The following is a 24,684-nucleotide window of genomic DNA, read 5'->3' on the forward strand; positions in this document are numbered from 1 at the left end:
TCTTATTTCTGTGTCATACTTTCCCACATTGTGTGCTTTCCAGCTTACATGATAAACTGTGGTCTTTTCTGTATTCCCACCGGTGTTGTCAAAGACAGCCATACAGCTCTCTTGTGGCATAAGCTTTTTATTTCTCCTATAGTATGCTTAACAACCGAGTTTGTAATATTCTGATCACCTATAATTGCAATGCAGCTGCAGTTTAGACTTTATGTTCTGCTGTACTTTCATAGGAGGGTGTGCAAGTCTTGGAACTGGTTGTCCACTTGGTATTAAACATCTCTTCAGTACGCTGTTCGGAAAAGTGCTTTACAGTGCAAATCTCTTGCAATGAATAAATCAGTAGTTAGCAGGACAAGCGTTAACTCAGAGTGGTATTTCAGTGCTTGCATTATAAGCGGATGTCTATTCACTTTGCCAACCCAAATTCCACTCCAGGTCTTCATGTAATGCCAATCAGATTACTGAAATCCAGGGTATGCTGATCTGGAACAGCCCGTCAAGATGTACTCAAGGATCTAATCTTAACTCCAAATTTAGTTTAAAATAGTAGTGGTGTTCCTTTCCTGTAATGCCTCATTCTTATTTTCCTCCTGAATTAATACTCAAGCTAAACAGATTCTTACCTAGGTAACTCTGACAAAAGTAGTATTATGAGTGGCTGTACTGCCCAGGTGATTAGACAGCCTTGCAAAGTCAAGCAATTTAAATTTTTTTCTTAACTAATGCCTACCTTCTTTTACAGATCTAATAATACAATGTCAACTGGAAGGGTACGAACGAAAAAAAAGGCATGTTCTTCAGACCAGTCTCCAGACAACCTTCCTCTGAGGAGTTCTGGAAGACAGGTATTTATAATAATTTAAAAAAAACATGGGTTCATACTCTGGTATTTTTTATTTTCTGTTGACATTTAATAAAGAAAGTGGGCTTCGTTGTGGATGAGTTAGGACTTAGAGTACTTTTCCAGAGAGAGGGAAAATTAGTCAGTTCTGTGAATAAGTAGGTACAGTGTCTCATTTTTGAACAATATTCAGAAAAGACAAATGCTGAACATAACCTGTAAATACTCGATGTGTTAAAAGTACAATCACAGACTTCTGTACAGCCAGACAAAGCTGTCTGCCCATCCAGAGGGAGGCCTAAACCAACACAACACACAGTGCCTTCGAGACCACAGAAGGGAGATTTGGTATACAGCTTTGTGTCTGGAGTCCAAAAAAAGCCCCAAGGCTACCCTAATATTTTATTTGAGGTGCAACTAAGATTGCTGCTAATTAATATCGGTAAGTATGTGAAGAAGAGATTTTCTGAAGAAATTGAATGAACGCATGAGGCTTGACCCATTAACGTGATGGAGCTTAAAATATGATTTAAACTGGAAGCTTTGCTTACAATTTCTTCAATGGCATCAGTTAGACTAAGGCAAGACATTTTAGCTTTAAATGATATTTCCAGTCTTATTTGTTGTTTTTTTGGTGGTGTGGGGTTTTTGTTTGTTTGTTTGGGTTTTTTTTAAGAAAAAAATGACCTACTTTGACAGCTGTTTCATGCTGCAGCTATTTCAAAATGGATACACAAATTCTCATTAGTGCCATTTTAACCATTTGATGCTACCCACAAGCTGCAAAACTGTCTGACTGCTATTTTGTAGAGGATGCATTTGTGTAATTTCTGGTCAGATTTCAGCTATTCTTTATTAGGTGAAGAAGAAAGCGGCTGAAGCAGCAGATGATGATGAAGAAGCATCAGAGAAGAAATATAGAAAGTGTGAAAAAGCTGGATGCACTGCAACGTGTCCTGTTTGCTTTGCCAGTGCAGCTGAAAGGTTTGTTTCTTTTTATTTGCATTTTCCATGGACTTTTCTAAACTTGCAGATGAAGTTTAGAATCCTAACTATATTCTGAAAAATCCCTTCATTTCTAAATGTAGAGGGAGAATCAAAAGGTACCAGTGTGAGTCTTAAGATGCCAGGAAAGTGTCACGAGTTACTTGTGTTGTGGATAACTTTCCACTGTGCAAGTTGCTAATTCAGATATAGAATATCTTTAGAATATGTTATTTATGTTATTAATGGTGTCTTCTGGAACATGCCTTGCTTCTGTGAAACTGAGAGCATATTAGTGTAATCTGAGGAAGCTAAACTTGCTTTCAAGAAGGAAAATGAAACCGTCATTTACTGCAGAAAGCCTTTATAACTCTTTCATTTCAATGCTTTGCAGTTTGAGGTGAGATTTTGACTTTGAAATTTTGGGTTTTGGGAGACAGTCGTACGTACTTGAACTCTTTGTTCTTGAGTTGTTCCTGGCTTTCTCTGTACTTTTCTCTGCACAAATCCTTTTGCATTCTGACCCTGGTGGTACTGAATGCATTATACTGCAAGGTGTATCTGTAATGAGCAACACGTTAGACCTCATTATGCAGTAGACAGACTGTAATTATATAGCATTCCTCCCTCCTTAGTTAATTGACACAAAATTTCCTTGTTTCATTTATTTTCCAATGATATAAAATAATGCAGTGCTTCATTTAGTTATCCATGTGGATTGCTCTTTGGTGGCAGGAGGTCAGTGTATTTGGGATGTTATCATAGGAAAGCCAAGTGTTTTGGCACGTTGCATAAGAGGCTTGTAGGGGAAATGAGCACCTGAGAGATCAGCATTGGTGATACTACATTTTTTATTTAGGAAACAGTAGATACTGCTTAGTCATCTTTTTGAATTGTTATTTTAATACTTTTATTTCCACACCCCCTTACCCCCCCAAGTACATACTTTCAACGTTATTTATTTGAGATGAGATCATTTCATGGCTAGCTATTTCAGTTAGTAGTTTAGGTCACTACTTTTTACCTCGTGCACTTATCTTGAACCATTTCCTTGAGTTTAGAGAGTTTCCTAAGTGAAGAGCAATTGCTTTGTTTGATTTATATAATCTTTGCTTGCTAATGGATATTTCTTTCGGAGAGTAATAAAGAATAAATGCCCAGAATGTGTAACTGCTTCCTCAGGGTTTTCTGTCATTGGGTTAAAATTGCAGCCAACTCACGTGAAAAAAAAAAAGGCAACATCTGGTTTGTGTTCAGATTTGCCTTTATAGTTTTGTCAGTTGTTATGGGGATGGGATGTTGTAAGGATTTATGAATCAATTGATCACATGGACAAGAAAAATACCAATTTAAGTGATCCCTCCCACCCCTGCACTAATACCAGAGCAAAAAGGAATGAAGTAAAGGAACTGTAAGTTCCTATGGAGAGCGACTTTGCCGCCTTATACATTTGCAAAACACTCAGTGTGTCACAGCACATATTGTAAGACCAAATGGTGTTTCATGTTCAGGAAACATCTGCTTAAAGAGTACTAAAGACAGGCTCAGTTGACCATTGTTAGCGGGAGGTTGCTGGAAGCCAGACCAACTATAAAACTGCACATTGTGTACATTTTGCCTCCTTTGCATCTGGTGTTGCTTAGTTTGGAAACTGGAAATGTTTGAGACAATTGAAATCTTATTGTTATTTGTATGGCTGTAGTGCCTTGTGCAAGCCAGCCTTCATGAATGTAGCATAAAGCCCTGGCTTGTCCTGAATACTTTGTTCACATTCTAGAATGTGCTACTGTCAATAGAAAGATTTTTTTCTAAATGTATCATAAAACTATTTCTATGTCTCCTGCATTACAGATGTGCTAAAAATGGGTATACGTCTAGATGGTATCATCTTTCCTGTGGGGAACACTTCTGCAATGAATGCTTTGACCACTATTACCGAAGGTAGCTTTGCCAGTTAAGGTTGTGCTTTTTCAGTGCTTATTAAAATTTGGCGGATGTTACAACTGTTGAAACATCATGTACATAAACGTAATACAAAGGCTTGTCCTCTGTGCTTGCTTTATTCAAAGTGAGGCTTAGATATTGGTGCTAAAACTGCAGGTGTTGCAGGGACTAATCATCCGCTTAAAGATAGCAGTGTGAACAAAAGTGGTTACTTTAGGCAGGTTGGTTTCAGTGTGCAGTTATTCTGAAGCTTTTGTCTTTTTTAAAACAACATCAGAAAATTTTAAATTATGAGAACAGTTTTAAGTAAATCTATTTTCCTTTATAAGGCAAATTCACTTTACAATGTGAGTTCAGGAGACCTTGCCTCTCTGTAACATGAAATCAATTGAGCAGATTTAACTCTTGCGGTTCAGTGACCGTGAAGACTCTGGACAGGCTCACAGAGTGCTTTCAGCTCCAAGCTACTTCCCATTTGAGTGGGAGTTGAGTCCAGCTCTGCTAAGACTTCTGCGTGCATATGTGCTCAGCAGTACCTGTGACTCAGTCCAGGCCTTGGATACTTGATCATGAGTGTGTTCACGATCAAGAGGACACAGGGGTCAGGATGCAATTTAATGCTATTGTAAGAACCACGACTTTCTCCTTTTCTAATAGGAAAAATATAGGAGACTCTACAGCCTCATTTCTTTGTCCTAGTATAAAATGTTTAATTTTAGAATAACTGCTGTTGCTTGAAATGAACTAGATATTCAATTTTCTGACTGCTTGCTGCTTTCTTTTCTCTTTCTTCTTAGCCATAAGGATGGTTATGAGAAATACACTGCCTGGAAAAGGATTTGGACAAGTAATGGTAAAAGTGAGCCAAGTCCAAAAGCCTTCATGGCTGATCAACAACTTCCTTACTGGGTAAGATGGAAGGTGATTTATTTAATAGGGTATATTTCAATGTGATGTTCTGATGTGAGTTTCTCATACTGTATGTTCAAGCAGCAAGTCAGCTGAGTTTTGTGCAGGTTTTCTAGTATTAGGGGACTGTGGAAAAGCTGAAGATAATAATTCTGATGAGCTTCTCCATTGTTGGAGACCTTCTCCATACCCCACAAAGAACAACCTTCTGTTGCTTTTAGTGAAGTGGGAGCTAAGATCATAGAATCACAGAATGGTTTGGGTTGGAAGGGACCTTAAAGATCATTTAGCTCCAACTCCCCTGCCATGGCCAGGGACACCTTCCACTAGACCAGGTTGCTCAAAGCCCCATCAGACTGTCCTCGAACACTTCCAGGGATGGGACATCCACAACTTCTCTGAGTAAGCCTGTTCCAGGGCCTCACCACCCTCATAGTGAAGAATGTCTTCCTTACATCTAATCTAAATCTACCCTCTTTCAGTTTAAAGCCATTACCCCTCGTCCTATCGCTACATGCCCTTGTAAAAAGTCCTTTTCCAGCTTTCTTGTAGGCCCCCTTCAGGTACTGGAAGGCTGCTATAAGGTCTCCCAGGAGCCTTTTCTTCTCCAGGCTGAATAACCCCAACTCTCTCAGCCTGTCCTCATACGAGAGGTGCTCCAGCCCTCTGATCACCTTCATGGCCCTTCTCTGGACTCTCTCCAACAGGTCCGTGTCCTTCTTATGTTGGGGGTCCCAGAGCTGAATGCAATATTCCAGGCGGAGTCTTATGAGAGTGGAGTAGAAGGGGAGAATCACCTTCCTTGACCTGCTGGTCATGATTCTTTTGATATGCAGCCCAGGATACTGTTGGCTTTCTGGGCTGCATATCCAGCCTTGTTGAACTTCATGAGGTTCACATGAGCCCATCTCTCAAGCCTGTAAAGGTCCCTCTGGATGGCATACCTTCTCTCTACAGTACCAACCACACCACTTAGCTTGGTGTCATTGGCAAACGCATAAAGATGTGCGATATTCAGGTAGAGTAAGACTTGGCGGGGAAAAGGGACCGTGCCAGCTATAGGAAATCATGAGTGTGAAAGACTTCCAAAACAGATTTTGTATTTTCCTATTAAAGAGAGCAGAAGAAAAGAGACTGGAATGGAAAGAAGTTTGTTGGTGCTGGGTTTTTGTTGTTGTTGTTTTTGAGGCGGTGAACAATGTGTTTTTGCAGTAATGCTTGCAAAACCCACTGAAGACCATAGTGGGAAATTCAGCTGGGTGTTGAATTCATTTTGGAGTTAGGTTCTGTGGAGAAATTCAGTCTTAGAGGAGATGGGCACAAGGTTTCTGTATACTGAATGTCTTATGACCTGAAGATTACATGAGAACAAGTTCAACAATTATATTTGACAACTTCCTCACATCTCCCTTCTTTCTAATCGGTTAGTTATGCTTCATTAATCTTATCTGTAATCAGACAGCAACAAGTAAAAACATGTTTGTTTTTTGACTTGTAGGTGCAGTGCACAAAGCCAGATTGTGGTAAATGGCGTCAGCTGACAAAGGAAATCCAGCTGACACCACAAATAGCAAAAACCTACAGATGTGGTATGAAACTGAACAATTCCACCAAGGTAACACTGGAGATTTTTGCTCATATTGAAGCTAACAACAAGTTGGTATTTCTAGTTTGCAGACACTAATTTCTTCTTGTTTGCTGCTTAAAGTTTCTACTGTCAAAATGATTGTCTGATGACCTGGAGAGCTGCATGGTGACAGGGCTACATGCTGTTTACACTTTCTGTTTCCTGAGTGGAAACATCAAGAAAGAAGTATCTGGAATACTCTTTCTCTGCACAATCAATTATAAATTCCTTCATTCTAAAGCTATGGAAAGATTTATCAGGATATACAAAATAGACATCCACCAAAATGTTTGTTTTGTTTTTGTTTGCCAATGCTTCATTATTGAGGAAAGTATCTGAAAAGCTCAACGGGCTTTTATTAATTTCTGTCAAGTTTGTCATGGGGCTTTACATGAAGACTTTCAGCTTTGGCATGAAGATAACTCCTGAAATTTGGAGGGTCCTTATAGCGCCATAGAATCTATATAGTTATAACATTAAAATACTGACCATATGAAAATCAGAAGGGTCAGCATTTCATCTTGAAACTTCATGATAAAGATTCTCTTAAAATAAATGAGAAACTTTTTTCATAGTCTAGACTGGAAGAGGCTCTCTGGAAAATGTGGAATCTTTCCAGAATTTTTCTATAAAATTCTTTTTCTCTTTTTTGCCCCCATTTGTTTGTTTCAGCATTCCACTAAATTTCATGGAATAAAGTGTATATCTTAATGTCTGACCAGTAGAAACTATTTAATTTAACAAATGAGAAACATTTTCTCGGGTGTTTTGGCTTTATGGTGTGTTGTGTTTTTAGCTATGCATTTCTCATTTATTTTTACTAACATAATAATCTCTGCTAGAGAAAGCTAACACTGATACATTTTTTTAAATTTAAAGAACTATGCCATGGCCACATTACTTTGTTTTATATTTACTTTTTGTTGTACAGCTTAATAGCTCTGATACCATTCACTTTTCTTTCAGACTGAAGGCTCAGACCAGTGCTCCATGCCTGAGGACTTGGTGAGTAGTGGCTGTTCCTCCTCATTTGTCCTAGAATATGAAAGCAATCTTAAAGCATGGCATATTTCTTTCCTTTTCTTGGTCCTTTGGACAATTATGGCAGTATTCATGCATTTTGCTCAGGAAACTGTCAGACACTATTTACAACGGAGCCTAGGGCCTTCAACTTTCTCATCTTTTTCCTCTTTTCCCTTACCATACCAAAATTGTGGCCTGTGATTCAAGGTTTACTCCTAATTCTTAATTTTGATCAGGCAAAACAGTATTCAGTTGCCAGCGTTCAAATAAAATTCCCCATCCTAAAATTTCCTTGTCTTTCAGGTGGTTTCTATCTTTAATCAAGCTAGTCTCCTCTTTTTGAAGACTGCAAGAGAACATCAAAACATGTTTTCTCTTTCCTCTCCCTCATAATGCAAAACTAGACTTTGATGTACATTGGTGTTGCAATGGGTTTATGATCATGTAACCCTGCATTTCCGATTTAGTATGATCTGATGTTCAGTGACCCAATGTTGGCAAGTGTACCTGAGGTACCTCTATCCCAGGAAACGTGTTCAAGCTTACTGTTGACTCTTGTAGAAGCTTTGTGTTTTTGTTTCCTTAATGCATGTTTGATTTGTAAATTAAGGCTGAATCATTAGCGTTTGTTAGGGTTTTAGAAGGTCTTTCATGGGCATAGCAGAATCTAAATTAAATTGCTTGGTTAGTGTAGGCTTTTTCTAAGTTCAGATTTCTGGATGTGTAAACAACTGTAAATGTTTTTATAAAGGGCCTGATAAGGCATAGATGTGTTGTTATGGCATGTCTCATCTGTTTGCTTTCCACGTGGGCGTGGAGTTTGTGAAGTTTCAGCTCCATTTCAGAGGAAAAGATTAATGCTACAGGTTTTCTGTGTCAGGCTGAGGAAGGGGAAAGAGGGAGAGAAAATGTCTTCATGACTTGCAATTCAATTTGGTACTTCTAGTGCTTTTTGGTCTCAGTTTTGGAGGGAGGGGGGGAATTGGTTCATTTTCCAACGTTTTCAAAGTACTGACGTGTTCTCTTCTCCCCTCTTTCCTTCACTTCTCCGCTTGGCCAGAGAGTGGCTGAAGTTTCAGACCATTGGTGGTACTCCATGCTCATACTCCCTCCTTTGCTGAAAGACAGTGTGGCAGCTCCCTTTCTAGCTGCATATTATCCAGACTGCGTGGGCATGAGTCCATCCTGTACCAGCACTAATCGGTTACCTGGTGAATCCAACCTTGTGAAGTTAGAGCACTTAAAGAGCGTGCCTAATTTGACTGGTAAGGGCCATCTGCAGGGCTCTGTCGCTTAAATAGGTGTAATAAATTATGTCTTATAACTGAGTTTATAAGGCACATAATGCTCCTGATTCAGAAATACTTCTTCTGTTCTCAGCACTAATACACACTCTCTGTGTGACTGCCTCTGTACTTCTTTGATGCAATTTACTTGTTTGTAAGATGAAGGTAATGCATTTCGTATGGCATTTCTTAGGGACTAAGCACAGACTGCACAGGCTTTTTGTTTACCACTTGTCATTCCTTTATAGAAATGGGAAATTAACATGCAGGTACTTAAAGTTTGTTTGCATTCTTAAGGAAATGAAGATTTATCAAAACAAAACATGATTCTGCTAGTTTTGATATTGTGGATCTTTGGGGCTTTAGAGAAAAGGATTTGATTTCTTAAAGGCACTTGGATTCCGTTTAGGTTAATTTTTTGCTAATGACAGTTCTGAAACTGGCAGCCTGGGAGTGTGGATTGGCAGAATAGGTCAGGTATTGAGAAAGGTAATTCAGGATTCCCATACTCATCCTTATTGAGATACCTCAATACGAGCTCAGGGACAGTGCTTTGAAGAAAAGTTCAGCTTCTGTGTCATCTTTGCTCTCCTTAGGTGCTGAGAGTAAATCTGCTCCATCTATTCAATAGATATTTATCTGCTTAACAAACTGAAAACTTCATTACACAGAGCTACCAGTACTGCACGTGGAAGATGATTACTTTTAGTGACTCGGCAGTATTGGGAGGTGAAGATGAAGGGGGTTCGGAGGACTGCATAAACCTATGCAGCAATGCTAGACTTGAGTTTAGATCCTGTTCCTTGTTGGACTTATCATGGCATCCGTACTGTTTCTCTGACAAAACTTAGGCTCAGACAGGTCCAAGATGTACCCATCAGGCAGCAGGACAGTAACTAATACTGCACAACCTGGAGGGTAGGAAAGGGGAGAGCAATATAAATGAAATAATTCTGAAGGTGGCTAGAGGCTGGAAAGCTTCGTTACTTGTTTATCTGTGTGACGTCAGTGGATCGTCTTGGAGGGAAAAGGATACAACGAAGATGCAATGGAGTATGACTAGTTCTTGGTGTGTCTATTCAGTTGCAGGCATGAACAAGTATTTCCAGCCTTTTTATCAGCCCAATGAATGTGGGAAAGCACTTTGTGTGAGGCCAGATGTCATGGAACTGGATGAGCTCTATGAGTTCCCAGAATATTCACGAGACCCTACCATGTACTTGGCTTTGAGAAACCTGATTTTGGCTCTGTGGTACACAAACTGCAAGGTAAGAGGTGCTAGTCGTTAATTTGTTTGTTTACAAATAATAGGTACATTTTTGGGATGTGGAGCAACGGGATTGGACTATCTCCTTAGACATCTCCTTATGCACTAAAAAATTTGCTCCCAGCCTTTTGAAAATCCATTCTAAGATTGGCTGATTTTTTTTTGTGTGTTTTGGTTTTGTGGGTTGTGGGGTGGTTTGGTTTTGTTTTTTGGGGTTTTTTTTGAGTTTTAATGTCTGGGAGCTTCTTTTGCAGTAAAATACAAAAGTTTTGGAATTATTAAAACACTGCTGAGTCTGCCCAGCTACTAACTTTTCAATAGATGCTTGGACATTTCTAAACAGTGGTTTTGCTTGCTTTATGGGTTTTTTTCATATGACTGTTAGACAGGGAAGTGATTGTCTTTTTACTTTTGCTAACTATGATGCTACCTTCAATGGAATTGCTGGAATTTCACATACTGAGGCTTTCAGATACTGACGTCTGTATTTATCTGAAGGTTTTGGATATTAATCTATTTTTTATTTGGAATGCCATTCTGGAATGGATTTTACTGGAATGTCATTGTGAGCATTGCCACCACGTAGATTCATTTTGCAATCAAGGATGCATTTCAGTACCATTCCTATACTAATAGAGCACACCATGGAGTTTGCAAGAGTATCTTGTAGACTCGTTTGCTTTTATTCCATGTTAATCTAGCTTAATGAATTTTTACCTAACTGTATAAAGCTGGCTAGCAAAAAACTTCCACAAAACTTGCTTTTAAAACACTCTCAGAAGCCTGATTAATGATTAATTTTTACCATCTGATTTACAGTTTAAATATGAATGTAAACACATGTAAAAATGGAATATGAGAAAATCAACACTTTCTATTCTTTGTTTCTCCTTTGCAGGAGGCTCTTACCCCTCAAAAATGTATCCATCACATTATTGTTCGGGGGCTTGTACGTATTCGCTGCGTACAGGAAATGGAGAGGATACTTTATTTTATGACAAGGAAAGGGCTAATTAATACAGGGATCTTATCAGTCAGTCCTGACCAGTATCTTCTTCCTAAAGAATACCACAATGTAAGTTGCTGTAATAATCCCCGTGTTATTAGTGCTATAAAACTACATGGCACCTGTTGTATTTTTTTTGGCACTGTTTTTTTTGCTCATTACCTGTCATTCCAATCGTTTATGTAAAAACGAAATCTAAAAGCAAACACATTGCACGTTTTTCACATGGTTCTCATCTGCCTTCAGTGGTTATAGAAACTACAGACATGGGACTCTTCCCAGCAAGGTTTTTGTTCCCACTAAAATCTATGAAATTCAGTCCTATGGATTTGAGCTTTTCAGACAGATGGGAACTGTGCGAAAAAGTTACACTCAGGTTCTTCTCATGGCTTAATCTTGCAATATATCTCTACTTCCATAGGTAAGGAAATGCCTATTCCATATTGGTTTGCAAGAACTATGATTAAAGGGTAGATATTTATGACTAGCAATTTGCTTGACAGCACACAGAAACTTACCAAATTAATGTACTCTGTAGTGGAATATCTCCTAGAAATTCTAAGTTGTTCTATGTTTGGAAGGTGTATTTGTGTATGTTTTTAATTTACAGAATAGTTTTTACTGGTCAACCCAATCTGTGATTGAAATCATTATAAAGTAAGTGTGTTTCTTGTCTGATAACTTTAGTTAGATTTTGTTACTTGACTGATAACTTCAGCTGCTTCAGTTAAAAGAAATTGAGACATCTGCTTTGAAAGTCCTTAAAATTGTAACTCTTTTCAAAGCTATGATAGATCTTTTCTCTGTATTAAATGCACTATCATCTTGAAAAGTTATCACCAATTACTTTAGAGGACAAGAAAGCCTAGACTTCTGAAACCTACAGGTATTTTTAACTTTATCAAAAAGAAAAATAAGTGTGCAATGATAATTTCTATTTTAGTCCTAACTATTTAAATCTTTTACTATTTTTTAGAAATCTGCCATCATTGTTGGGGCTGGTGCAGCAGGATTAGCAGCAGCCAGACAACTGCACAACTTTGGAATTAAGGTAAGAAACTTGAGAGTAACCTACTTAAAAAATCAAGACTTCCTCTGCTTTGAAAGTGTGCTTCATCAAAATGAAAAAAATTACATTCTTGTTACAAACATTTATGTATCGGGCATCCTAATTCACTTGTAAAATCTGGGGTTTTACTTAGTAAATCTGCTGTTTAAAAATAGCATTTATTTATATCTAAAATTCAGCAAAGCATGCAGTGAATATTTTACATACATTTGGGTTGAGAAGATAGGGGAAACATGAATATCCATATCCAAATAATGGGACTGTAGCTGATGATGGCCGTTTAAATGAGGTGAAATTTTCTCTCATTTGTGCACTTCACTTACTTGTTGCTTATTAAAAACAAGCAAATCACTTGTATTTACCTTTTCCCTCATATTTGTCATTGATAGTGTGATCTCACAATATTTACATGTTGACTTAATTTTACACATCCAGAATATTCTTATGAAAATCTATGGGACTCTACACATGAAGTGTTTGCCAGGCTTGATATTTAAGGAAATGAATGAGCATCTGACTTTCCTGATTTATGTATTTATATGTTCATATATGTATATATGTCTATGAAACCCTGAATCCTATAGCCCTACTAACTTATTCTTTGGTTGCTAAATACCAAATTGCAGTGCAGCCTTTTTGTCTATCAAGTCCTGTGGAAAGCTGTCCTGCAGTAAAATACATAAATATCAACTGGCAGGACCTTTTTAAAAAAAAATATAAAACGTATATTTTTTTTTTTTTATATATACACACACTGTTGCTTTCTACTGTTACGGAGAGATCGAGTTTCTCTAAAAAAGACTTTCTCTAAAAATAAAAAGATAATACAAGTAACTACACTCAGTCAGACATACATCTAGTCCAGTATCCTGTGTCTGTCTGTGACAAATAGTGGATGCTAAGGAGGTATGTATGAGTGGTGGAAATACATGAGAATGGGGTTTTCTTGGAATATCCCAGGAATAAATTTCTCCAAAAGGTGTATGGACTTTCTCAGATGGACACTGCACCTGGATCATTGTCTTTAATAGCCTGTAGCATGCCTTAAACTCCAATTTTGAGACTTCTTGAATAGGTCTTTAGTGTTTTTAAAAAGAAGGCTTATTTTTGTTAGGGTTGTTTCTTAAAGTAATAGTTATTTTATATATGTATATCTCAAAGGGTAACCTTTAAAATAAAATTTAATTGCATAAATGAACGATATCCACAAACAAATATAAAATGTTACAATTGTTAGCATTGCTGGATTGCTTGGGGTTTTTCTGTGTTTTGTTTTCACCTTTGCTCTGGAGTTGAACAGATATGTTTAATACAATCAAATCTTACAATTTACCAAGCTGCATTGTGTCACAGGTCATCATCTTAGAAGCTAAAGACAGAATTGGTGGCCGAGTGTGGGATGATAAGACATTCAAAGGAGTCACTGTTGGAAGAGGTGCACAAATCGTCAATGGATGTGTCAACAACCCAGTGGCACTAATGTGTGAGCAAGTGGGTTCCCTGCAGTGGTCATGCATTATCACTAGTGAAAAAATGTTGTTTAAGCCAGGTTTGGGTGGCTGGGTAAGGGTGGGAGTCCTTTTTCATGACATGATTAAAACTCTGTTCTGCATTACAAGTAAACTCTGTGTTGCTATTCTATCTTTGATAACAGCTGGGGACAGAGAAGGGCTATAGAATGGTTTCAGGCACATTACGTAAAGAAAAAGAAGGAGGCTCCAACTTCAGAACCAGAAGAAACCATTTTTTTGGCTTTTTCTGGAGACAGTAATGTGAAAGGTCCCCAGCAGACTACCTTAGAGCTGAGAAAGGCTTTACTGTGGGAGGCTATTGCTATGTTGTTGTAATACATAGTTTTGTCATGGACTTGCCTTTGCTCAGCCTCTGTATTTCTAGTTCAATTCCGCACAAGTTAAGATGAATATGTTTAACAACTATTGATGCAAATACACTGCAGTTCAGATTTTTTTTTTTTTTTTGGTTGATTTGGTTTGGGTTTTTTTCAGGCAGAAGTGGAATTCAGAGTGAAACTTGAATATGGATTTTGTTCAGAGAGGCATGCAAACCCAGCCCAAGCTGTTTTAACTGTTTAGTGCTCTATAGTGCCGTGAAGAAAACTTTAAAAAAAAATAATTAAAAAATCATGGTTTAGTTATGAGATGAAGAGCAATGACTTCTGAATACACACTAGGTGCCCATCGCTTTGTGGTCACTTGCTGTCATCTTTCATTCAAAGTACAACTGTACCTTGAGATCTGCAGTGGTGACCAACACCCTAGGTAGATGTGAAGATATGTGAAAAACACTGGAGCGCACCCTAAGTAACAAGGCCCTAGGAAGAACTTAGAACTATGTTTGTGCTATTTTCTGTAGACCAACTCTGTAGAACGTAAGAACATATTTATTCTGACTTAGCTCTGTTGTGTGTTTGATAGAAGTTGGACAAGGAGAGCAAGATACTAGGTTTAATTCCAAATGAAACTGGCAAGCAACATCCTGTCAATTCCTGAACACAAGGAACTGTTTGGGCATCTGGTACCAGAAAGTTGTAGAAAGTAACTGATTTTCATGGTGATTTAGAGAATAAGGTGAGCTAGAAATGAAGAAAACTGGTTCATGGTGTTTGATTACCAGACCCAACATCTCTGTACTAGCCCCTGACCTGATAGGACAGTTGGAGATGAGGTTTTGGACAATCCCCGATAAAGGATGGAAGAGTGGGGAAAAACACTTTGTGGACAAGTATCGGATAGAAGGATTGTTGGTATTCCACTTTCAGGAGAACAAGAGTTTGAGTTAATCTGACTAATTATTTAAAGTTGTGGATGTTTTTTGAGTGGCATCACATAAATCTGAGTGATTCACCTTACTTTAAACAACTTTGAGCAGGCTAGGCACTGTAGTTTTTCCATACTTAAAAAGCAATAAAATGTCTTTTTCTTAAGCTTGGCATTAAAATGCACAAACTAGGGGAGAAATGTGACTTGATCCAGGAAGGTGGAAGGATAACAGATCCCACTATTGATAAACGTATGGACTTTCATTTCAATGCCATCCTAGATGTCGTCTCTGAGTGGAGAAAAGACAAAACCCAACATCAAGATGTTCCTCTTGGTGGTAAGTGGGAGATGTATTACAAAGTGAAGGTGTTGGCTGTGTTCATAGAGTTGGATATTAAATTGGCTTTTACATCAGACATTTTTAGAAGTGTATGGCTGTACGTCTGACCTTAAATGCAAAAATGATAACCTGGCTCTAAGGAGGAAAAAGGGAGATTGACTATTGTACATACACAGACCAAAATGTGACTTGTAACTTTTAAGGAAGCCTAATTTGAAATTTTTTGTAACACTGTGTGACTTCTGATGTAGTATCTTGTTTTCATGAGGTAGAGTTTTCAGTATAACTAGTGGCACTAGCAGTTCAAAAGACTTGCTTCTTGCTGAAGGAGGCCATAGCTAGCCATAACTCTTATAGTTTTTGACTAATCTGTCTAAAAAAGAGCCTAAATCAAAGCCTTCTGCTGGCAAGAATAGTCCCATCTCCATTGGTAACACCTCCCACCACACTTACAGCATGCAAGCACATTCAAGAAGAAAAAATAATCTTCCTCAGAAATGTCTGCCTCCTAAATCTTTTCAGCATAAGACAGAATTAGCAACTCATGTCCTCTGCAAACTCTCCATCAATTTTTTTGTAAAAATTAAGCAGGATTTATTTGCAATAATTCTCCACTATCTTAAAGTGTATTTTCCTTGAAGTAACTTCAACTGTATACTGATGGTAGCTAAACAATTAATTTCTCCCGTCTTGGTTGGCGAGCCCAGCTGTGCTGTTGCACAGGGTGCTGCTTTTTCTTTTCTTTTAAATCATTTTAACCTCTTTTTTTCCTGAAGCTAATCATGTTTCTTTTTGAAGAAGATGATTTTACTAGAGAAATCTATGATTAAACAACAAAGTTGTATTTTATCACCGTAAAGATCTAAAGTTTTTTTTCTAGGAGAAGAAAAACATCTTAGTGCAATTTAGCAATAAGCTGGAAAGTCTCATGATCCAGAGAATAGCATATTGCAATGCAGTAAGACTTCTGACAATCATGATATATTCTTATTTTAAACATGTTCTTTCACAGAAAAAATACAGGAGATCTATAAAGCCTTTATTCAGGAGTCTGGTATCCAGTTCAGTGAGCTGGAAGAAAAAGTACTACAGTTCCATCTCAGTAATTTGGAGTATGCCTGTGGCAGCAATCTTTCTCAGGTGGGTTTTGACAGCTGTGTTCTGAAGCGGTTGAGCTTCATAGAAAATAGGGTTGGAAGTAACATTGAGAAGTCATCTGATCCATCCCATGGCCCCAAAAGGAAGAATCAGCTATCCCTAAACTGTTCCTGTATCCCTAACCTGCTCTTTAAAAGCATCGAGACACAGATTCCAGCACTACCTTAGGTAATCTGATGGGAATTAATGACATGCTTCCAGTGAGATCCTCTTTAATGTAGAAGTTGAGAGTAGATGGTGCAGTGGAGTAGGGTGTTTTGCTGAGATGCTGGGTGGTAGGATTCACAGGAGAGTTACTCTTCCTCAGATGTTGTGTGTGACTTCTGCTTCTCAGTTCTGTGTTTAAAAACTGAGGTATTTCTCTACCTTGCTAGGTATCTTGAGAATAAATGCATTTAACTTCTGAAGTGTTCCAACACCCTGACGGTGGGCCCCAGTTCACCACTCCTAGGTATTCTGTTGACTATGTGATACTTGGATTTCCTCGCGACTTCAGTTTTAACCAAGCAGGTTCAGGAAATATCAAAGTATGATGTTGTTTGCAGTGCATTATTTACTCAGTCCTGTTGATTGGATTAAAGATGTTTAGGGTCCATTGTACTATGGTCGTGGGACAGCTGATTGATACGTGCAGATGCACACATCTGATCTGAACTGAGAAGCACATAAGAACAGAAAAATCTGCAAGGCAATGCTATACCAGGGCAGTTAATGGAAAATATTTGATATGTCAAGTTTTCACACTTCACAAGGACACAGGGGAAATAAGAAAGATGTTAAAATCTATCTACCTTCAATTGAAAATCAAAATGTGAAGTAAATGCAACTGCAGTGATAGGAATTGGCATGTGGATAGCAGTTTGAGAATTGCTTTAGATTTTTCACTGCTAAATAGTGATCGCTTAGTGCAAATACCACTATTGTACTAGGAGTTTGCAGGGGTGGGGGGAGAAGGTCAAGGAAAGATATCATGGAAGAACATCCAAAGTGACAGAAAAATTCTGCTGAGAGTTTTTTGTATCTTATTTTCCCCTTCATGTTGGGAAATAAAATATTTCCATTTTTCTTTGAAGTCTTAAGGCTGTAAAATCTGGTTTCTTTGCTAGAGACAGAAAACTGAGATAAATACACTGCAATCCACCTGAATTTTTGTACTACTTTCCTTGTTTTCTCTACGAAGCAGAACTATAAATTACCTACTAGTGACCAACCCATATTATGACACTTCATAATCCAGCAATTCATATGTTGTATAGTGGCCTTAGGTAAATAAGCCGTTTGCTTTTGTCAGTGTTGCCATATGTTCTGGTGATACACTTTTTTCCTCCAGTTGTGAAGGGAGTTAGGGTGGCTTCTTCTAAACTGTGTGACTTTTGCTAGTACCCATGTTACCTCACCAGTAGAGACATCTAGTTATGTTCTGTCTACAGGTATCTGCACGCTCATGGGACCACAATGAATTTTTTGCCCAGTTTGCTGGAGATCACACTCTTCTAACTGTGGGATATTCTACTGTGATTGATAAATTGGCAGAAGGGTTGGACATCCGGCTGAATTTCCCAGTGAGTCTGGAAAATGTTGATGCAGTGCCTGTCTTAGATTGCTGTGAAGCACCCAATCATACCTGTGTATTCTTCTGGACCACGCAAATCTGTGCCTGAGATTATTTTGACTTGTCTTTAAGAAAAGAGAGGACAATTCCAGCTGCTTTTTTTTTTTGTTAAGTTTGTCTGATCAGAAATTAAATTTTTGACATTGCCATTAGTATTGATTAACTCTATTCTTATTAAATCTGTGATACTGAAAACATAGCTGTATTTCTGCATCCTAGGATGCAGAAAATAGAAATTTAGGATTCATAACAAATGTAATCATAGTATTTGATGAATGCAGTGTTCACAGGTGTATACTAAAAAAATCCATTTCTTTAACTAACTTGAATTTTAAAAAAAGACTCTTATTTGCCTTTTGTGTTGGCAAGCTTGCTTTCTCTAGTAATGAACATTCTGTACCATTTCGGGAAATCCTCTTTGAGGACTATGCGTACTTAAATATTTTGATATCATAAGCTTGTGTGTTAGAATCATTATGATTTTTCTTTTTCAGCTTCCATAGAGGCTATTTTTTTCTTTCAATATTTCTCTAGAAAGTTGTGTTCTTCAATTTCTATTTTGCAGACTGGTGCTATATTAGCTATTCTTGTCTGAATTTGCACTGCATGTGTAGATTTTGTAGTATAATCTTCAATTTGTCTTTCAATAGGTACAGAGTATTGACTATTCTGGAGAAGAAGTACAGGTCACTACTGCAGATGGAACAGTGTGGACAACACAAAAGGTACCAAATATGCTTCAAGATTAAGGATTTTAGGGAACGCAAGAACAATATTGACCACAGTACATGTCCTTTTTGTCTGTCTGTGTTTTTTCCCTCAGAAGACTATTTAGTCCAATTCCTCCCCACTCAGAGGTGAAAACTCATATATTCTAGTGACCCATATTTGGATGTCCTAGAGCCTATTTTTCATTGAGCACACTTGAGTTTTGAGTACTAGTTGATTTGAAGAACTAAGCACTATAAAGGTAGTACTAAAAATGTGAAGCAAATAGATTTTCATCTCTCTAGCCTTTGAAGTGACAGTTATGTTTTCTGGTTCCATTCCCTGCTCAGCTTTACGCCATTTAGCATGTGAATCTGCCCTGCTAAAGTTTTTCCCTTTTGGTATGCAGGACTTGGACAACCCATATTTCTCAGTTTCCCTTACTCCCTGTATCCCCACCTGCTTCATGCTGTGTAATTCAGCTTTTAGAAATTTTTAAATTGGTACATAAACTTGATTGAGATTAGATTGACATCAAGAGCATTAGTGAGCATATTTTAAAGAGGAAGGAGCTGTGAAGGAAGAAGAAACAAACCAAACCAATGACCATCTTCTCCCCTTTCAAAAAGACAGTTTTGTTAATCTGAGAGCCATTGACTATAATTTATGGGAGATATTAAAATTAGTAGCATGGTTAGCCACTCTGATACCAGCAATCTAACAGACTACAACTTAAAAATCAGTCAACTGCAGGATCTGTTCTCACCTGAATGTAAGGCATGTGTTTCCCATTAATGGGCAGTAAAACCAGACACTAATCTAGATATGTCTGGTGAGTATTATGCTGCATCCTACAAAGATAATCCAAGATCGTTAAGAGGATGCTATGAGTCTTAAGTGCAGTATTCAGCTTTTGCTACTGTTGTGATTGTAATTATTTCTTTCAGGTATTAGTGACTGTACCGCTGTCCCTTCTTCAGAAAAATGCCATTCAGTTTAATCCTCCACTGTCAGAAAAAAAAATTAAGGCCATTAATAGTTTGGGAGCAGGAGTCATTGAGAAGGTAAGTAATTTCAGATTACATTTTGCTTTCTTTTCATAGAAATATTGATTGCTTTGTCCCTGTTCCTTTTGCTGCATATTTCTCAGGATTTATTATGCATTTGGTTTTACTTGCATACACTAGCCCAGAAGAGCAAGATACTATTGGGGATTACATGTATTTATTTTTCTTAGCTTTCCCAACTTAAACAGTGTTTTTAAAGAAATTGTTTGCAGAATCACTTCACAGCTTAAACATTTTGTGCCTGATTTTGAGCAAGCCTTCATGATGGTCTTAGATCTTCCAAAATTCTAATAATATGCTTATTCCAGGTCCTTTTGACCTAATAAATACATTAACTGTTTCAGAAGAACACTGAAAGTTGTGAACTTGACCAGCATAAGATCTCCTACCCTTTCACAGTGCAAAAAGACAGCCTCTCTTGAAAAGATCCCTAGTAAGGTGTGTGCTTAGAACAAAACAGTAACAGAAGTAATGCCAGGAACAGGACTGTAACAATATGGAAATTTAAAGGAAAGATTCAGAAACCCTACACATGGGATGGGGATTACTAAGTTCTACGTTAGGTTTGTAAAAATTCTGCTGAATTTCTTGAGCATTTTCCGTAGTGAATTCCATTGTGAATTTGATACTGTCTGTGCATTTGTAATTTGAGCAGTTTTATTTCCTTCTCTGTCCCCCTTGGACAACAGGCCTATATATTCTCTGTTGAGACCCTCTCATAGAACTAGCTGTCTCTAGTTGAGTGGAAAAGGGAAAAAGAATTAGAAGAACATATACCATATCCAGTTACGAATGTTGTGGTATGAAATGCTTTAACTCCATCTCTCTCTCTCTCTCTCCCCCCCTCTAGATTGCCTTGCAGTTTCCTTATAGATTTTGGGACAGTAAAATTCAAGGAGCTGATTTTTTTGGTCATGTTCCACCCAATTCTAGCCAACGTGGGCTCTTTAGTGTTTTCTATGACATGGATCCAGAGGTATCATATGCTATCTGTATTTTCTGTTGGCTCTTCAGAAATTGAGTTTGAAATCTAGGTGCAATAATTACTGAAAAATGAAAGTTTTCTTCTCCCTCCCCCTTCCATTAAAAAAAGTGGAAGCAATGTTATTTATCAAGAAAAAGCTGATTGACACTTCATTGTAGTAAATGGGAATGTTTTCCTATGTTTGGACACAAAATAATACACAAGCAATTACTGCTTTTATTCTCAAAGCTTTCCTGAAAACAAGTCTGTAATACCTAAATATAGATATACTAATATGGGGGGAAAAAAAGCCTACTAGTCACTTCCAGTTTAGGACTTCTGTTCTCTTATTTAAATCAGCTAAAAATCCTGTTTAAAAAGATCATGCTGGCTTATTTACACTTAATGGCTTGCACTAGCCTGAATAACTACGTGGAATGGCAGAAGAAAAGACAAACACTAGGTTTTGTATGAAACTTGAGGTCTGTAGGGTCAGTCCCAAACTCTTGAATTAAAACTAGTGCATTGACATAATGTTTGTCTTCCCCACCAGTTACAAGTACGTTGTATTCATGTGTACAATGATACATGTATCATTGTATACATGAATATACATTATATTCATATCTTACCTTTTCATGCTCTTACAACAGTTGCTACTTACTACTTGGCAGCAATGAAAAGGCCATTTTGTAATCTTGTGGCTTACTCCAAAAGGAAACCATCCTGTGAAGATTGTGCTCTGTTACTATACTATCTGTACCTGTCTATGCCTTTCCTTAAAAGTTTTCTCTTCAATACTTTTGAGCTTGTTCAACGTGAGGTTCAGTGTGCTGGTGCTGTCCAGAGACAATTCTTAAATTTGCTTGATAGCTATTCTCTGCTAGCTATAAAGCTTAGTAACAGAAGAACTGCCGTATATAAACAAAAAAGGGAGGGTTCTTGAAAGGACTTAAGAATCTGTGTGTTATTCTATAGTCACCACTTCATCTTTGAAACTTCTGAATGGTAGCAGAACAAGACGTCAGAGGATGTTAGTAATTTGAGAATAAATACTGTAGAATATGCACCCTTTATTCTAAGGAATCAAACTTGCTTTCCTCTAGAACAAAAGCTGCTCTGCAGCTGAAAGTCTGTGTCAGTACCTATTAAAAGGGACTCATCAAGAAATACTTAATAACCTAATAATTTCAAAATTATCTCATCTGTTAATGTCTTGGTTTTAGGGCAAACAAAGCATTTTAATGTCAGTGGTCACAGGAGATGCTGTGACAACCATTAAGAATTTAGATGATAAACAAATACTGCAACAGTGTATGACTGTACTTCGAGAGCTGTTTAAGGAGCAGGTAAGAGAAGCCTCTTTTATTAAGAGATGAATTAACTTGCCAACAGACATAAAGCTTTTGATTGTGTTACTTCATAATGTATAAGAAAACCTTTGACGTTTTCAACTATTTTTCTTTTTGTGTCAGTTCGAGGGAGTATGTTTCCTTTGAGATACACTAAAAACACATGTAAAAAGCAACTGAAATTACAGCACCCCCAAACCAAACAAATTGCTTACTCTTCTAATAAGAAACAACCCTTCCTGAGCTGCCTTGGGATGGAGGTACAGGCAAAATGATCTATCAAGGGCCTTACATCCTGACTGTGGGGAAAAAAAAATATTAGATAAAAATTTCAACCTTTTTTCCTTCCTCCAGCTCATCATTAGCATAAAAACTAAGAGGAAAATCAGAGACATCTGGGGCAAACAGAAGACTACCACTTAGCAATGTTATTTGCATTCTGCTTTACAGACAGTAATGCCTTAGTTAAATTACTTAGAGCAGTCAGATCCCAAGGAATGCTTTTGTTAATGTTCATGGGTGATCTCCCCAGTTTTACCAATGGTTCAGATGTTAGGATTAACGATCTCGGAAAAATGTTGGCACGTGAAGGCTTGACTTTTCCTAGAAAACATACTTTTGGTAATGGCTTTACAGTTACCAGAATCATGTACAATGTAAATCCACATACCTGCTATTTTGATCTCATGAGACTGTAGAGGTAGCAAATTGGTCTTTGGTTTGGAGTCACTCTAGTCTAGAAGAGTGATTTTCATGTCTGCCTCTGTGGTTTATAGCAGTTGTGAATTTCAGTCTTCTGTCCACAGTGCAGCAGGATTTTCAAAGACAAGATAGCTTCCAGGGGCGTACCAGAACTACTTCTGGGATGTCCATGAAACTTGCCATACTCGGCTAGCCATTGTCTTGATTGCTTGAGCTTTAGTCTCTCATGTGCTACCTGAACGGAATAGTCTGTTGATACCAGCTGTTGTGCAAGAGGCAACCAGGAGTGCTTCTGTTTATTTGTCACAAGCCCCTCAAGAGTAAGACACAGCTGTAGTTGACTAAGCCTTCATACAACTGTCATCCAGGCTCTTTCTGGTAGAATTGTGTGGAATTTGCATGCTGCAATGTGACAAAGAATACACAGTGTTACTGTCATGGCTTAGTAGGATTTCCTGGTTTTTGTTTTTTCCGCAAAACTAGTTTTCAAGCCAGCTCATTTTCTGATTTTTATCTAAGTAATGTTATTTCTTCACTGGAATAAAATTATCTCTAAAAATGAAAATTACATTTTGAGATTTAACAAGCTAGAAGTAGCAAAGCATCATGCCATACCAAGATAAAAAGTACTTTATACATACAAATATGTTGAATGATGTTGATATTGGTATTTTATCTGTTTGTAAGAGTATATATGTGTTTTGAGGAGAATTTTTTTTCCATATGTAGTTCTAGGTGTATTACAATATCCAGATGTGTTGTATTGAAAACAGTGCAACTGTGATGTTTCAGACATGAGACAAGTCTAGCAAACAATTATCTTTGTGGTTAGTAGTATAATAAAGATTGGAATTTAATTCTGGAATGTGATCAAATCTGTATCGTAAGAATTCTACATACTCTAAAGATTACAAGAAACTGTTTCTAAGAAAAAGCTATGCAATTATGAGATTTTCTTTGCAGTACATAACTTTTATTTTGATTATGCAGGAGGTTCCTGACCCAGTGAAGTTTTTTGTTACTGGATGGAGCAAAGACCCTTGGCTTCAGATGGCTTACAGCTTCGTAAAAACAGGGGGCAGTGGTGAAGCTTATGACATTATAGCTGAAGACATACAAGGAAAAATTTTTTTTGCTGGTGAGGTAAGTATCTCTGTTACTGTTGATTAAGGTTACTGGGGAATTATTTCTTATGAGAGATCATCTTTTGCTAACCAACACCATCAATCTAGAGGTAGCATATACTCTGTTACACAAATCTGCTAATGTTTCTTGATTTTGACACAGAATCCTCTTTATTCTTATTATTATTGGGCATGGAAAGGCTGACATATTTCAGGTCAGGACTGAACTGCATAACCATTAAGTGCAGAACAGGACAAGATTCTAAAATCCACTTGTATTTTTAGTCAAATTATGTTCCTGTTGGGGTAACATTACTAATGCATGCTGCTGACGATATAGGTGCATGCTATACTGGAATACAACTTACCTCACTAAAGTGTAGATGGCAAAACAGACTACTGATTTTGCTAGTTGACTTGCTTGCAAATTTTGAAGTTACTAAAAACCTTAAATATTTCCTCCTAAATTCTTTCTAAGTTTTCCATGGCTTTTAAAAATGTTGGTATATGCTTAAGGAAAACAAAACTGACCTTATAAACTGAAATTCTATCTGTTTTAATAGTTTTAGAAACAATTCACTTTTTTTTTTTTTATAAATACAGGCCACAAACAGGCACTTTCCTCAGACCGTTACAGGAGCTTACTTGAGTGGGGTTCGAGAAGCAAGCAAAATAGCAGCATTTTAAGTACTGAAATGTTGTGTTTATAGATATATTTTTAATTGTTTTCTGTGGGTAAAACTATCTTCAAGGTTCCTATTTGCTGCCTTTTTCTTAAGTGGTACTTAAATAGTATATGGTACCTGAAGATAAAATCTTCATCTTCCTTTTCCTCTTTCTCCCCTCAACCTCTTTTAAGCCCTGATGATACATATTGTTGGGGTTTTTTTCCAGCTAAGGTATTACTAGCAAGAGTGA

The 24,684-nt window shown here is 37.5% G+C and overlaps 1 protein-coding gene across 2 annotated transcripts; it reads left to right on the forward strand.

Moving 5' to 3' along the window:
* Positions 1-745: 745 nt before the first annotated feature.
* KDM1B (lysine demethylase 1B) lies at positions 746-24,684 on the forward strand (the record flags this gene model as incomplete). 2 transcript variants are annotated; one of them, XM_081996375.1, is made up of 20 exons in its annotated part: positions 746-848; positions 1,704-1,828; positions 3,680-3,769; positions 4,570-4,681; positions 6,180-6,296; positions 7,275-7,313; positions 8,392-8,596; positions 9,701-9,885; positions 10,783-10,959; positions 11,867-11,941; positions 13,313-13,450; positions 14,905-15,076; positions 16,092-16,219; positions 17,668-17,799; positions 18,500-18,574; positions 19,505-19,621; positions 20,475-20,600; positions 21,815-21,937; positions 23,633-23,785; positions 24,370-24,684. In XM_081996375.1, 20 exons carry the CDS (start codon positions 759-761, stop codon positions 24,451-24,453), a joined length of 2,463 nt encoding a protein of 820 aa, XP_081852501.1. In that variant the 3' UTR covers positions 24,454-24,684. The 2 variants fall into 2 exon arrangements, with proteins under 2 accessions (XP_081852501.1, XP_081852502.1); XM_081996376.1 differs by lacking the exons at positions 8,392-8,596; positions 9,701-9,885; positions 14,905-15,076; positions 16,092-16,219 and having other exon boundaries at positions 759-848.

The sequence above is a fragment of the Phaethon aethereus genome (genome assembly GCF_964289735.1).
Source record: "Phaethon aethereus genome assembly, chromosome: 2".
In the NCBI taxonomy this organism is placed as follows: Eukaryota; Metazoa; Chordata; class Aves; order Phaethontiformes; family Phaethontidae; genus Phaethon; species Phaethon aethereus.